The sequence below is a fragment of the Dermacentor variabilis genome, chromosome 8 (genome assembly GCF_050947875.1).
Source record: "Dermacentor variabilis isolate Ectoservices chromosome 8, ASM5094787v1, whole genome shotgun sequence".
In the NCBI taxonomy this organism is placed as follows: domain Eukaryota; kingdom Metazoa; phylum Arthropoda; class Arachnida; order Ixodida; family Ixodidae; genus Dermacentor; species Dermacentor variabilis.
Window position 1 is genome coordinate 154,822,527 of NC_134575.1, and position 13,948 is coordinate 154,836,474.

Here is a 13,948-nt window from a genome sequence, read left to right on the forward strand (position 1 = left end):
CACTTGTCAAGTAGCTCAACACGGTACTGTGCGCTGTGATTGCTTTCGTGTTCTCAATGTGTTTTGCAGTTTTCCTGTTATCTTAAGAGCGGACTCACCCACTGATGATACGTCGAAGGGTTCCCCACGTGTGTTCCACTTTGCTCAACGCGAGTTTTACATATCCGGAGAAATCCAATCCTCATGAGCACCACTGCTTGACCACGACTGCCGGAATGTGCGCTTTCCCGGCATACTGCAGCTGTGAAAGACGCGACCGCAATTATCCGCACACCACGTTTCCCACAATGAAGGTTGTTTCTGCTGCCGTAACCCAGCTACTGTGTTGTGGCTACAGACACTGATTGGACTTGATGGCTCAAGTAGTACCGTATTTACATGATTGCAAGTCCACCACTTTTTCTAAATTTGAAAATCTGAAGTGGGGGGGTCGACTTACAATCGAAACCAAAACATGGCACCGCCAAAAAAGCGACACCAACGGGAGCTACAATGTAGTTGCATTTTCATGTTTGCTCTATGACCGTACCCGTAGCTTTTGGCTATCCTGCGTGTTTGTTCGCTTTTCTGGGGGGTTTTTCAACATTTTTGAGAGTTTTACACTGAATACAACATTCATGGGGGGCGGGGGGGGATGTCGATGGAAGCGCCACTGTTTCATTCGCGGCGGCACCCTCAGAACGGCGGCGCTTGCGGCGAGTATCGGTAGTTCACAGAACAGCAGAAACCGCTCGCGGGTTTCTCTTTGCCTGTTGCGCTTAGCTTTCTCTGTAGTTTGACGCGTTCCGCTTGACTACCGGCTACGTGCTACTTCTATGCTACCCCAGTCGTCATGAGTGCTCCAGGCCCACTAATCATTCGGCACTCGTTCACAGCAGCGTTCAAGAGGGCTGCCATCCTTTACGCCGAAGAAACAAATCACTGCGCAGCGGGCCGCAATTTCGATGTTTTTAAACGGGTGGTGCGAGAGTGGCGACTGCAGCGAAGCGAAATTTTCACCCTGTGGCGGCAAGTGAGGAATTTCCGACGTGCCGAAGTCTGGACGCTTTCCGGAGCTGTAGGCTAAGCTTGCGTCGTACGTCGCTGAAATGCGTGATCGGTCCCTGCCACTGAAGTGTGACGTGGTCATGAAACAAGCCCGGATCTTTGCCTTTTAAGGACCTGCTCCACCGTGAGTACGAGTGGCTGGCGGCAGAAGACCGTGAAATTACGCCAACCGGACCTGTCAAAAGAGCCACCCTGATGGCTGCGTGTGGTTGGGTGCATTTGGCGTGGGCTGCTGTTCTGCAAGATTTCGTGGTGCGGTTGTTTGCCAAATGTGAAATTTTGCTGGACTACGACGCGCTGTGGGCCCCTTGCAACGATGACGATGGCAGTACTAGTGAAGACGAGTAGTCCAGTGACCATGTCAGCTACTACCTACTGCATAATGATCACACTCGCAGTGTGATCTTACTCGCACAATGATCACACTTTTTTGTCAGAAAATTGACGCAAAATCAGGGGTACGATCATTACGCGGGTTAAATTTCCCGCGAAAAGACAAACATTTTTTTCGTCCCACGTTTGCTGCGGGACACCAAAACAAAAATGGCGGCTGGCGCAGCAAGCCGAGCGCGCCGAACGCAATGTTTTTTTTCTTCTCGTGAGTACATTACGTGCATTGAAACAGTTTCTTCAGTATCAATAATGAATGTTAATATCTGCAAGCTTGCGGCAATAACGTAGCCATGTCCACATTGAGGGGACAGAAACATATGGGCGCGCGTAGCTGCCAGTGACATAGAAACACATGGCCGGCATGCTGCGGAAACTGCGGCATTTGTCTTCACTACTATCCTAATATGGCACGTTTCCGCTAAGGATGGGTGAATATCTTAGCTGTATTACAAGCATCGGCGTATGAATAGGGTACACTTTTAACGTATCAGTGTAGACGAGACTACTATCGTTGCCGCTCGCGATTTGTTGCATGCCCACGAGTGCAGATGAGAATTGAAAGGCGTCTTTCTTTTGTTGTTGTTGACCACAAATATTATCAAGCCTACATATAATAAATGCAAGTTTGGTTGTAGCTTTCATTTAGTCATGGAAGTGCGGAAAGTGATGAAAGTAATGAAATGAGGCATCTACATAAGAATGTTTGGTGCGTGCAGACCGCTTGGTTTGTCTTGAGTTGTACGCGCAGCATTCAACAGATGGTAAGCGCTATCAATATTAGCTAGACTTGGCACACGACATATCGCTGCGGCAAGTTCGGGGTGCGATCATTACATGGGAAATAAAAAAAAATCGCATTTTGACGACAAAATTCAGGGGTGCGATCATTACGCGAGTGCAATCATTATGCAAGTAAATACGGTAATAAATTTTCATTATTGAATGCGCCCTTGGGTGTGCTCTTTTTTCCTGTCAGGCGATATGTGGGGATAGACTTACGTATTTACACGATTGTAAGTCGACCCCCCATATCGCGTGACAGGAAAAAAAAAAAAAGGAGAGCATACCCGAGGGCGCATTCGATAACGAAAATTCATTATTAGCTGACATGGTCACTGGACGTGGTCACTCGTCTTCACTAGTGCTGCCATCGTCATCGTTACTGCGGTCCCACAGTGCGTTGTGGTCCAGCGAAATTTCATATTTGGCAAACGACCGCACCACGACATCTTGTGGAACAGCAGCCCACGCCGAATGCACCCAACCACACGCAGCCGTCAGGGAGGCTCTTTTTACAGGTCCGGCTGGCGTAATTTCGTGGTATTCTGCCGCCAGCCACTCGTACTCACGGTGGAGCAGGGCCTTAAAAGGCGAAGGTCCGGGCTTTTACATGACCATGTCACACTTCACTGACAGGGACCGATCACGCATTTCAGTGACGTACTCCGCCAGCTTAGCCTACAGCTCCGGAAAGCGTCCATACTTCGGCACGTGGGAAATTTCTCACTTGCCGTCACAGGTGAAAATTTCGCTTCGCTGCAGTCGCCACTCTCGCACCACTTGTTCAGAAACAGAAATTGCGGCCCGCTGTGCAGCGATTTGTTTCTTCGGCATAAAGGATGGCAGCCCTCTTGAACGCTGCTGTGAACGAGTGCTGAACGATTAGTGGGCCTGCAGCACTCATGACGACTGGGGAAGCATAGAAGTAGCACGTAGCCGGCAGTCAAGTGGAGCGCGTCAAACACTTTCGTCAAGAAAGCTAAGCGCAACAGGAAAAGAGAAACCCGCGAGCGGTGCCTGTTCTTCCATGAACTACCGATGCTCCCCGCAAGCGCCGCCGTTCTGAGGGTGCCACCACAAATAGGAACAGCGGCGCTTCCATCAACTATCGACACCGCCCCCCCCCCCTCTCCGCCTTGAGTGCGCTGTAAAACTCTCAAAAACGTTGAAAAACCCTTCCGAAAAAGCGAACAAACACGCGAGATAGCGAAAAGATACGGGTAGGGCCATAGAGCAAACATAAAATCGTAACTACCTTGTAGCTCCCGTTGGTCTTGCTTTTTTGGCGGCGCCAATGTTTTGGTTTCGATTGTAAGTCGACCCCCCAACTTCAGACTTTCAAATTTTAAAAAAGTGGTCGACTTACAATCGTGTAAATATGGTACATTCAAGTTAACTTACAATAGTGTAAATGCGGTAGTTGTCAGGCGTTCAAGAGGCATCCGCTTAAAACTGGTTGAACAAAAGGCTATTGACGAAATTTAAGGAAATTTAAGGACTTGAAGAAATTTAAGGGTTTTCAAGGCTTGAAAATGCTATTTTAAAACTCCAGGGTTCGCGAGAGTTTCAAGGACCACTACGAATCCTGTCAAAAGTGACAAGTGCAGAAAGAAGTCATGTCTCCGCACGGCGGTTCCGTTCTGCTGCAACGCCACGGGCATCTGTCGGCAAAGCCTGCCAAGCACCTCCACTGATGCTTCCTTGCCTGGCGACTACCGAGCCAACAAGAAAGCGTGCATGACGCGAGACTTGTTCGCACAGTGGCTAATGCAGCTCGACGATACAATGAAGGAGAAAGCGAGAAAAATTCCTCTAATCGATGATGACTGTTTGGCACATACAGTGAACGGGCGATGGAGCAATGTGCAACTGGAATTCATGCTCCCGAATGGTAGTTCTTTGCTCCAACCTTTGGACCAGGGCATCGTCAGATGTGTGAAGGCTGAATTTCGGAAACATTTTGCGCCTCCCGATTAATTAATATTCGCCCAGAGGTCAAAATCCTTACAGGTGAAACATTGAAGCAAGCACAATTGGCAATCGCTGGTGAAAGGGAGGCCATTTGAAGGCTTCACCTATGCCATGATACAGTGAGGACACAAGAGTAGCTCGACCCAGAATTGTGGAAGGAGCTTACCGAGAAGCTCTTCGTAGACACTGCGGTGATGTTCAAAGATTACATTGATGGCAACGGCGTGGCGGCTACATCTGTGGAGCTCGCCGGGGAAGAGATTGTGAATCTAGTGTGTGAGCAAGAAGAATATAGTAGTGATGAAGACAATGCCAACACTGGATCGACGCAGGAAGAGGAAGAGACAGTTTCTAGCTCGAATGTTCTAGTTTTTCTCAAGAAAACTTGATCATTCCTTGGGCGCTGCAATGATGTCCCTGAGGAAGTTCATGGGAACGCCAAGGAGGTGGAGGTGTTCGTCCTGTAATGCTTGTTATCTACTCGCCAGAAGATAACAGACTTCTTCAAGCACAAAATTGTTGTCAAACTGTGTGCAGCATTTTCATTTATTATTTATGTACGAACACGTGCACCTACTGCAAAGGTACATAATTTTCATTGTGTTACATTACTGACATGAAACTAATTGTTTTTCAGTACTACAATAGGTCAAAATAACGAATTAAATTTGGTGGTACCGCAAAGTTAGTTGTAACGAGATTCTACTGTATTGTCACTCAAGTGCAATAAACACTGATTAACAACTGAATTAACAACTAAAAAACTGCTGTAATCTACACGCTTCTTAATATTGTCACAAGCTGTCATGAACCACGCCTGCTGCGCAGACAACCAGATGAAAGAAAGAAGAGGACGACGTTAGCCAAGCTGCCGCGAGACCGCTCTTCAACAACCGCCCCTATCAACCAGCTTCATCCGGTTTTGCATTAAACACCTCGTGTGTAACATTTGGTGGAGCTGTGCGGGGTAACTCCCACGACCTACAACGGAGCCACCAGCACAAGAGCTACGCTGAAGCCGTCGCCTCGCCGGACTTTCGCCGTCGCGCTCAATCATGGCCACAGAGCAAAATACCCTCACCAGCAGTGCCTCGGCGAGCCCAGTCCCTATCCAGCACTACCGAGAGCCACGCACGTTCTCAGCGAAGGCAGAGGAAGATGTGGATGAGTGGCTAACCCATTACGAAAGGGTAAGCCAATACATTAACTGGAACGCTGCCAGTCAGCTTAGGAACGTTGTTTTCTTCTTGGCCGGCACGGTGTTGGTATGGTATGACAACCACGCGGACATGCTAACTACATGGACACGCTTCGTTGAGGAGATCAAAAAGTGTTTCGGTGACTCGGACGCAAAGAGGAATCGTGCGAAACTCGCATTGGCCCAGAGAGCTCAGGTACCAGGCGAGACATGCACTACCTATATCGAAGAAATTTTGAAGCTGTGCCGAACTGTCAACCCTCAAATGACAGAGGAAGATAAGGTGGGGCACGTGGTAAAAGGAATACAGTTGAATCCCGCTATAACGAAATTCACGGTGCACGAAAAAAAATTCGTTCTCGCGGAACTTCGTTATCGCAAAAATTTGACGTGAAACGCAGAAAGAATTGCCCAAGCAGCAGCAAAGGCGTTTAATGCCAAAAATCTGTAAGCTTGGTTTGCTTACGCTTCACGGCGAGCAACGCCGTCACGCGATTTTCGCACTCGGTCAGCAAACCCATTGCAACATCGTCGTCTCGGACAGCAACGAAATTCCTGATGACATCAAAAGCGTCCATCACCTGTACGGCGGTTGCCGCAGCCGGCGCTTCCTGTACGTCGTCGTCTTCTTCATCGGAAGAGTCCTTATCATTCCGGGCAGCTTTTATGATCTGCTCATCACTCACATCTTCGTGAACAACAACACAAGCGTCAGCGCCGATGTATTCGTCGAGCTCGAGATTAGGCGGCACGGTTCCTATTTCTCCCAGCGTTTTCCAGGCGGCCGCGATCCCCGGAGCCGGTGACGCCTCTTCGTCGTCGTCTGTAACGCCTGGTGTTAGGCCAGCAGAGTGTACGGGTCGACCTTCGGCAAATCCGGCGTGCCTGAAACAGTTCACTCGCCTTCCAAGCAGCTGCTCCGTCCACGTCTGCTGACATTGACTCGCCGCACAACACTTTTCCAACGATGTTATGGCGGGCCTTGAAACGGTTTAGCCAGCCAATGCTGGCTTTAAAATCATCAATGCCAAGTAGGCATGCATAGTTCAAGGCTTTCTGCTGGACGATGCTTCCGGACAGGGGGACGTTGCTGGCTCGTGCTTCCACAAACCACGCATGCACTGCTTTGTCCAACTCTTCATGGAGGGGCCGCGTCACCTTTTTGTGCTTCGAGGATGTGCCTGAAGCAAGTGCCATTCTCACGCTGTCCTTATTGCCTAGAATCGTTGACAGCGAACTTGCAGGAATTCCGAAGTCTTCAGCAATTGCCGCTTTCTTCCTTCCGCTTTCTGCTTGGGCGATTATTTGAGCTTTTTGCTCAAGGGAAAGAGTTTTGCGTTTTTTCACTTGCGTTGCCATCGTGTCCTGCGGATGAAAACTCGTCGTTGTCGAAGAGAAAGGCAGCGAGTGAACAACGCGACCACGACACAAAGCCAAAATGGCGGAACTGCAATCACGTGATTTCATGCTTAATGTGGCTTTGGATTTGACTTGGACTTCTCGCCAATAAAACTAGTTTCGGTTTCGATTTTGAACGCGAAAATTTCGTTGAAGCGGAAACGCTCTGCAAAAATGGTTCGTTGTGCAGAGAAATTTAGGCCATTAATTCTTATAGGATACTCGCGGGGAATAAAAAATTATTCGTTGTCGCGGAAATTTCGTTGTGGCGGGATTCAACTGTAGCGGAAAACGCGTACAACTTCCTCATTGGTAAAAACAACTTGCACACTGTATCAGAACTGATACGGCACTGCCGTACGTTCGAGCCGCTGAAGACTCGCCGAATTACGCCAAAGTTTGGACGGCTGGCCAATGTAGCGACCGTAGCAAGTGTTGACACGAGTCCTCCGCTCCCAGACCTTTCGTCCGCCATCCGCCAGATAGTCCGCGAGGAGCTCCAGCGACATGACGAACAGGCACGTTATGTGGCGCCACGTTGCAGCTCCTCCGTTTTCCGTGACACTCTTTGGGAACCCCCTTCGGCTCCTTGGAACCACTCGGTGAACGTCACGGATCTTAACGGCTCCAGAGACGAATCGCATTACATTACGACCGAACCACCACGCAATGATTCGCCCCCTCAACGTTTTGACCCACGCCCACGCAACTTTCGTCCCCGAAGACTCGCCGCTACCTACGACTTTCAAGGGGAAGAGCCTCGTTACCCTCAACCGATGTCTTCGGCAGAATACTTCAATCCGCATTCTGAAGTTCGCCCTTCGCCAGTGTGTTACTGCTGCGGCATGCCAGGCCACATAGCTAGGTACTGTAGCCGACGCCGAGCATCAAACTACGGATCGTCAGCGCCGACTATGCGGTCTAGTGGTCGTACACTGCGCACTCAGTGGCCAGGAGACTCCACCTCAGGAAGCCACTTTCGAGAGGACCGATGCACCGCCCAGGAGACCTACTTTGGCGAAGAAAGAACCCGGAACCGCTACCGCTCCCCTGCCTCCGACCGTACTCTGACGCCACCACCAGCCTTCCGAGCCTCCCGATCACCATCCCGTCGGCCGCGATTCACGTCACCATCGCCTCGGCGCCGTTTCGTGTCGCCCCGCCGGGAAACTAGCCAGCGCGGCCGATGGAGGTGAGGTCGCTGGAAAATGTGTGCTGCCGACTCAAATGCCTCCCACTATTCTCATGCTAAAGAATAAGGTTCATGTACTGATTGATGGGGTCACTACAATGGCTTTAGTCGACACAGGAGCAACTGTCTCGGTCATGAGTGTGGGGTTTAAAGGCCTTCTGGGACGCAAGGTTATGTTTCGTTGGGACCAGTGCACAAGTCTCCGTGGAGTCAGTGGTGAATCATTATACCCGGTTGGTGTGAGTAGCGTGGATGTGTCTTTGGGTGGGAAAGTTTTTAATGCAGAGTTTACTGTTCTTCCTCGCTCCTCGCACGACGTGATTCTGGGGATTGACTTTTTGCAATTGTGTGGTGCGAATGTTGACTGCCGGACGGGAGAACTTAGTGTCGACACCAGTGTTTCACCTGTGCTCTTAGAAAGTGAAGCTTGCCCGGAGAGTGTGTTGTGCATGTCTGAGGATACAGTTGTGCCCGCCTTATCCGCGATGCGTGTTGCCGTCGCATGTTCATCTCCGACTCCTATCTTGTTCGATGCTGCAGTGGAACCTGTACATCGCAACTGCCTCAAGAAAAACGTGTTAGTTCCGCACTGCGTGGTCTCGGTGACCAATGGATGCGCGGCGCTGTGGGCGCTAAACTGTTCCACTGAAGCAGCAGTGCTACCTCAAGGCCTAAAGATTGCCACGTTTCAGGAAGACTCGCCCCTATTGGTGGCAGTACTTACAGAGCTCCCCGATGGAGGAGCAACCAGTGTCTCGAGCCCCGGGAGCTCTAAGATACTTTCCATGATTGATAAGTCACTCAGCGATCACGAGCGTCGAGTTTTGATGGCCCTGCTTACGAAACATACCTTGGTATTCGACTTTGCGCAGCACAATGGCCCGCCATCAATTCCTGCGTCCAGAACTCGTCACCGCATCAACACAGGAGCCGCCCAGCCAATCCGACAAAAACCCTACCGTGTATCCCCGTCAGAACGCAAGAAAATCAACGATCAGGTCCAAGAAATGCTATGCAAAGGAGTCTTTCGAGAATCATCTAGTCCTTGGGCAGCCCCCTTGATATTGGTGAAGAAGAAAGACGGTACGTGGCGGTTCTGTGTTGATTACCTTCGCCTAAACGCCGTTACTAAGAAAGATGTATATCCGCTCCCACGAATTGACAACGCCATCGACTGTCTCTTTGCTGCATCTTACTTTTCCTCAATCGATTTACGGTCAGGTTACTGGCAAATTCCTATACACAAGGACGACAGAGAAAAGACAGCATTTGTAACACCCGACGGACTATTCGAATTTAACATGATGCCTTTCGAGTTGTGTAACACGCCCGCAACGTTCGAAAGGTTCATGGACACGATATTACGCGGCTTAATATGGGAAGTTTGCATGTGCTACTTAGACGACGTTGTGATCTTCGGGCGAACGTTTAGTGAGCGCAACAAATGTTTGGATTTGGTCTTGAACTGCTTGGAGAAAGCGGGTCTTGTGCTCAATTCAAAAAAGTGCCGGTTTGGGGAACGACAAACTCTTGTGCTAAGCCATCTGGTCACTAAAGAAGGCATCCGACCAGATCCACAAAAGACTGCGGCCGTAGAAGCATTTAGAGTACCCAACTCTGTCAAGCAGTTAAGAAGTTTCTTGGGCTCGTGCTCCTATTTTCGCCGATTCATTCCCCGGTTTGCTGACATGGCTCATCCCCTTACACGCCTTCTCCAAAAAGGCGTTCCCTTTGCGTGGACTGCAGATTGTGACTCATCGTTTCGCCAGCTCAAGTTCCTGTTGACATCCCAACCAATTCTTCGCCACTTTGATCCTTCATCACCAACTGAGATTCACACCGATGCCAGCGGCATAGGCATCGGTGCTGTGCTAGTTCAGCGTGTTGGCGACAGTGAGCACGTGATCTCTTACGCTAGCTGGTCCTTGAGCCGCTCCGAGCGCAACTACACAGTCACCGAACAAGAGTGTCTAACGGTCATCTTCGCCGTGCAACGGTTTCGTTCGTATCTCTATGGGCACCCCTTCATTGTGATAACAGATCATCATTCGCTATGCTGGCTTGTGAATCTGCGGGATCCCTCAGGACGACTAGCGCGCTGGGCCCTCCGTCTACAGGAATACGATTTCGTTATTTGCTACAAAAGTGGCCGGCGACATGCTGACGCTGATTGTCTCTCTCGGATGCCACTTCAAACAACTGAATGTGATGCGGACAATTTTGATGAATACATCGCTTTTGTGTCCCCGGAATTTCCGGATATGGGTACCGTCATATCCGAGCAGCATAAGGACGAGAGCTTACAATTGCTCTTCGCGGCAGCACAGGAGACACCTGCAGGCAGTCGCTTTCGCCTACATGATGGTGGCGCGCTGTATAAGAAGAGCTACTCGACCACCGGTGCATGCTACCTTTTAGATGTCCCCAAGAACCTTCGCCACCAAGTATTACACGCCATGCACGATGACCCAACTTCAGGTCATCTTGGTTCCACATGTACACTCTACCGGGCTCAAGAACGTTTTTACTGGCCTAAGATGCGGAAAGATATCGAACGGTACGTCGCCAGCTGCTCTCAATGCCAGCGCTACAAGCGTCTGCCACAAGCGCCACATGGCCTGCTTCAACCAGTTCCCCCTTCTAGCGTCCCCTTTGAGCAAGTTGGTATAGATCTTCTGGGCCCTTTTCCACGATCCTCCAAGGGTAATCGTTGGGTTATCGTTTGCGTAGATCACCTTACCCGCTATTGTGAGACCGCCGCATTGCCATCGGCCACAGCTACAGAAGTTTCTAACTTCTTGCTGGCTAACGTTATACTCCGACATGGACCTCCTCGCATAGTAATCAGCGATCGTGGGCGACAGTTTACCGCGGACGTGGTTGAAGAAACCCTTCGTCTGTGTTCGTGTAGCTTCCGCCATTCTATGCCCTACCATCCACAAACTAATGGTCTGGTCGAGCGCACAAACAGAACGCTTGCCAACATGCTGTCCATGTACGTCGATTCAGCACACAAAAATTGGGACAGTATCTTGCCTTTCATTACCTACGCCTTCAATACCGCGAGACACGAGACCACTGGTTACTCACCATTTTTCCTTCTGTATGCTCGTCCGCCGCGCTAAACCCTCGACACCATATTTCCCTACTTCGCTCATGACAACGAATCAATTGATGAGATCCTATGTCGAGCAGAAGAAGTGCGACGTCTCGCTAGACTACGCACCCTAGCATCGCAGGACCGGTCCAAGATATGCTATGACAGGCGTCACCGCCACGTTTACTTCGATCCTGGTGACCTTGTGTGGCTCTGGATGCCGCTGTGCAAGCGTGGCTTGTGCCAGAAGTTTTACGCCCACTACGTCGGCCCTTACGTTATTCTGGAGCGCCTCAGCGAAGTAAACTACCGCATTGCGCGTCTCACGAGCAGTGGACGACGCTCGGCCAAGGCTGAAGTGACACACGTCGCGCGTCTGAGGCGTTACAACCCACAAGGTGACTGACTCGCCCGGTGGGCTTCGTCTGCCAGCGGGGAAATGTCACAAGCTGTCATGAACCACGCCTGCCGCGCAGACAACCAGATGAAAGAAAGAAGAGGACGACGTTAGCCAAGCTGCCGCGAGACCGCTCTTCAACAACCGCGCCTATCAACCAGCTTCATCCGGTTTTGCATTAAACACCTCGTGTGTAACAATATGATGCATTGGTTGCAAAGAAAAGCAGTTTTTGGAAATGATGCTGTAATCTATATGCTTCTTGATAGGATGCATTGGTTGGCTTGATGGGCAGTGTGCTTGTGTGATCCTGGTCTGCTGCGTGCTTAAGTAGGCGAAGTCTTCAGTATAAAATTTAGTTGCGAGTTAGCGCTTGTCCTGTGCTTCCGTGTATCTTCTATCCCATCTTAGAATTGCGATTACCAGTATCCAGTTGTTAAGCATGAACCAATTAATGCAGCACCAAATTTTGTAAAGACTGGTCGTTAGCTGGCACTGTGTCTGTCGTCTATACTTCGTCTTGTCTGAAGTGCTGTTCGATTACCTTCGAAGATAAATATTGGTTGAAGTTTATTGTTGTTGGCTAAACCCTTGCGCTGTTTAGACGTACTAGCTAGCCCACGTCAATGCTCTAGGAGAGCATAGGCTTCTGTAGTGGCCACACTCAGCTAGTGACATGCCAAGGAGATCAAGGGCACGTAGTCCCTCACAAGTTGTTACCAATTATAATTGTTTGTTATTTCCTGCAAAATCATCGACTAACTTTTCGCTCAAACAGAAGCTTCTCTTTACATTTTCCTTCTCAGAGAAGAGATCATGAACAGCCACAGCATACTGTTGTCATTACACTGTGCTTTACAAGGACAAAGGGTTGGATGACAAGGTCTGGACAGCATCATCACATTATATTGATTAACTAATGTAGACACTTTGAATTTCTATCATGAGACCCATTCTAGGCACACAATATGAAGAAAGGAAAGGCACAAAATATGAAATAAGGATATTACAATCAAAAGATAATGCCATGTATAAAAACTGCCACACACCAAAAATGTATAACAAGATAAAACCAAGACACCCAGTATATTGCTATGCCTCAGCTCATAAGATTCAGGCCCCTCCTAGCCTCAGGAAAGACGTGCAAATTTTACGCAGAACAGTATTTCTTTTCTGGTGGACGTGTTCGAAGTGTCTACAACAACCAGAAAACGCACCCAGCCGGTGAGCCCTCATCTTTTTCACATTCTGGCATAAAACACAGGGTTACATAGCACTTCTAGGATGGAGTTCACTGAAGTTGGCAACTAGCAATGTGTATCAGAGCAGTGAGCCAAATAACAATTGCTTCACCTTGGTGATGGCAGGCTGGCCAACTACCTCGAGATGACCCAACATTGCATGTAACAGCATCCTCACTAATACACGCCAGCCCTCGAGTGCAGGTCCACAAAAAGTGCCTTCGAACAGGACTTGGGAATCTGGGAGCATTGGTAAAGCACACCAGCAGAGTGTACAGGCAGAAATGAGAAACTCAGCTAAAATACAATGCCGCTGCAATGGCCTTACTCGCTTCGAGTGCTGTCGGAATGACGCAGCCACACCAGTGTCAATGATGTGAAAACCTTGCACATCGCCAGCAAATGCGGCTGCGTTACGGCACATGCACAAACCTGAAAGTGGGTACTCTTGACACAGACGATGGCCCGCGCCAGGTACTCGAGGCGCCTAGCCAGGGTTGCATCGGCACCCGGTCGGTCTGCCAGCTTGGCAAGGATGCGCGCAGCCGCACCGTAGTTGCCCACCCGCTCATGGTACTTCCACAGCAGGTCGGCCGCATCGCACCGACGTTGTAGGTAGGCCTCCAGAAAGGGGCTGCGTACATCCAGCAGGCGTGCAGACTGACCACTCTCACAAAGCCAGTCGTACAGCGAGGCATGAAACGTCTCGTCATCTGACCGCAGTGCCAGGCCAAGCAGGGTCTCGTAGGAGGAGCCATCGCTGGTGGCACGTAGCTCGGACAGCATGTCTCGAATTGCCTGCAAGCACAGCAGAACAACATCAGGAGCGTGATGAACTGGGCTGCTTGGTACATTACTGAACTTTAAGGAAGCAGCACTGAATGCATTGCAAAAAGAAGCATGTGCAAATTTTGTTCAACATCCAAGTGCTATTATTTACAGACGCCATTTTCCTGTAGGCGCTTCTACATAGCCCAAATGGGTAGATGTAGTAATGATAAGACTTCGTGAGCATGCATACTCGTTAAAAGGCTCGATTAGCAGCTCAACACTGAAAGAAATATGACCGTAACCAAGGCTTGCCAAGAGCACAGCTTGAGGCAAAAACTATGAAGAATGCACAATAACATTTTCTTGCACAAGTTGGCGCTTGCTGAATGACATGATTTCATAGTGCAAAAATACCAGAGAGGAATGATTAGCAGCAATGGCCAGAACGGATAGACAGAGTACA

At 49.7% G+C, this 13,948-nt stretch overlaps 1 protein-coding gene across 1 annotated transcript in view; it reads right to left on the reverse strand.

The window, feature by feature from the left end:
• Positions 1-13,948, reverse strand: part of Nup154 (nuclear pore complex protein Nup154) — a 280,785-nt gene that overhangs the window by 19,581 nt on the left and 247,256 nt on the right. Inside the window, exon 9 of the mRNA XM_075703099.1 lies at positions 13,147-13,512. Coding sequence (XP_075559214.1) covers positions 13,147-13,512 — 366 coding nt within the window. The remainder of the gene's footprint in view (positions 1-13,146; positions 13,513-13,948) is intronic.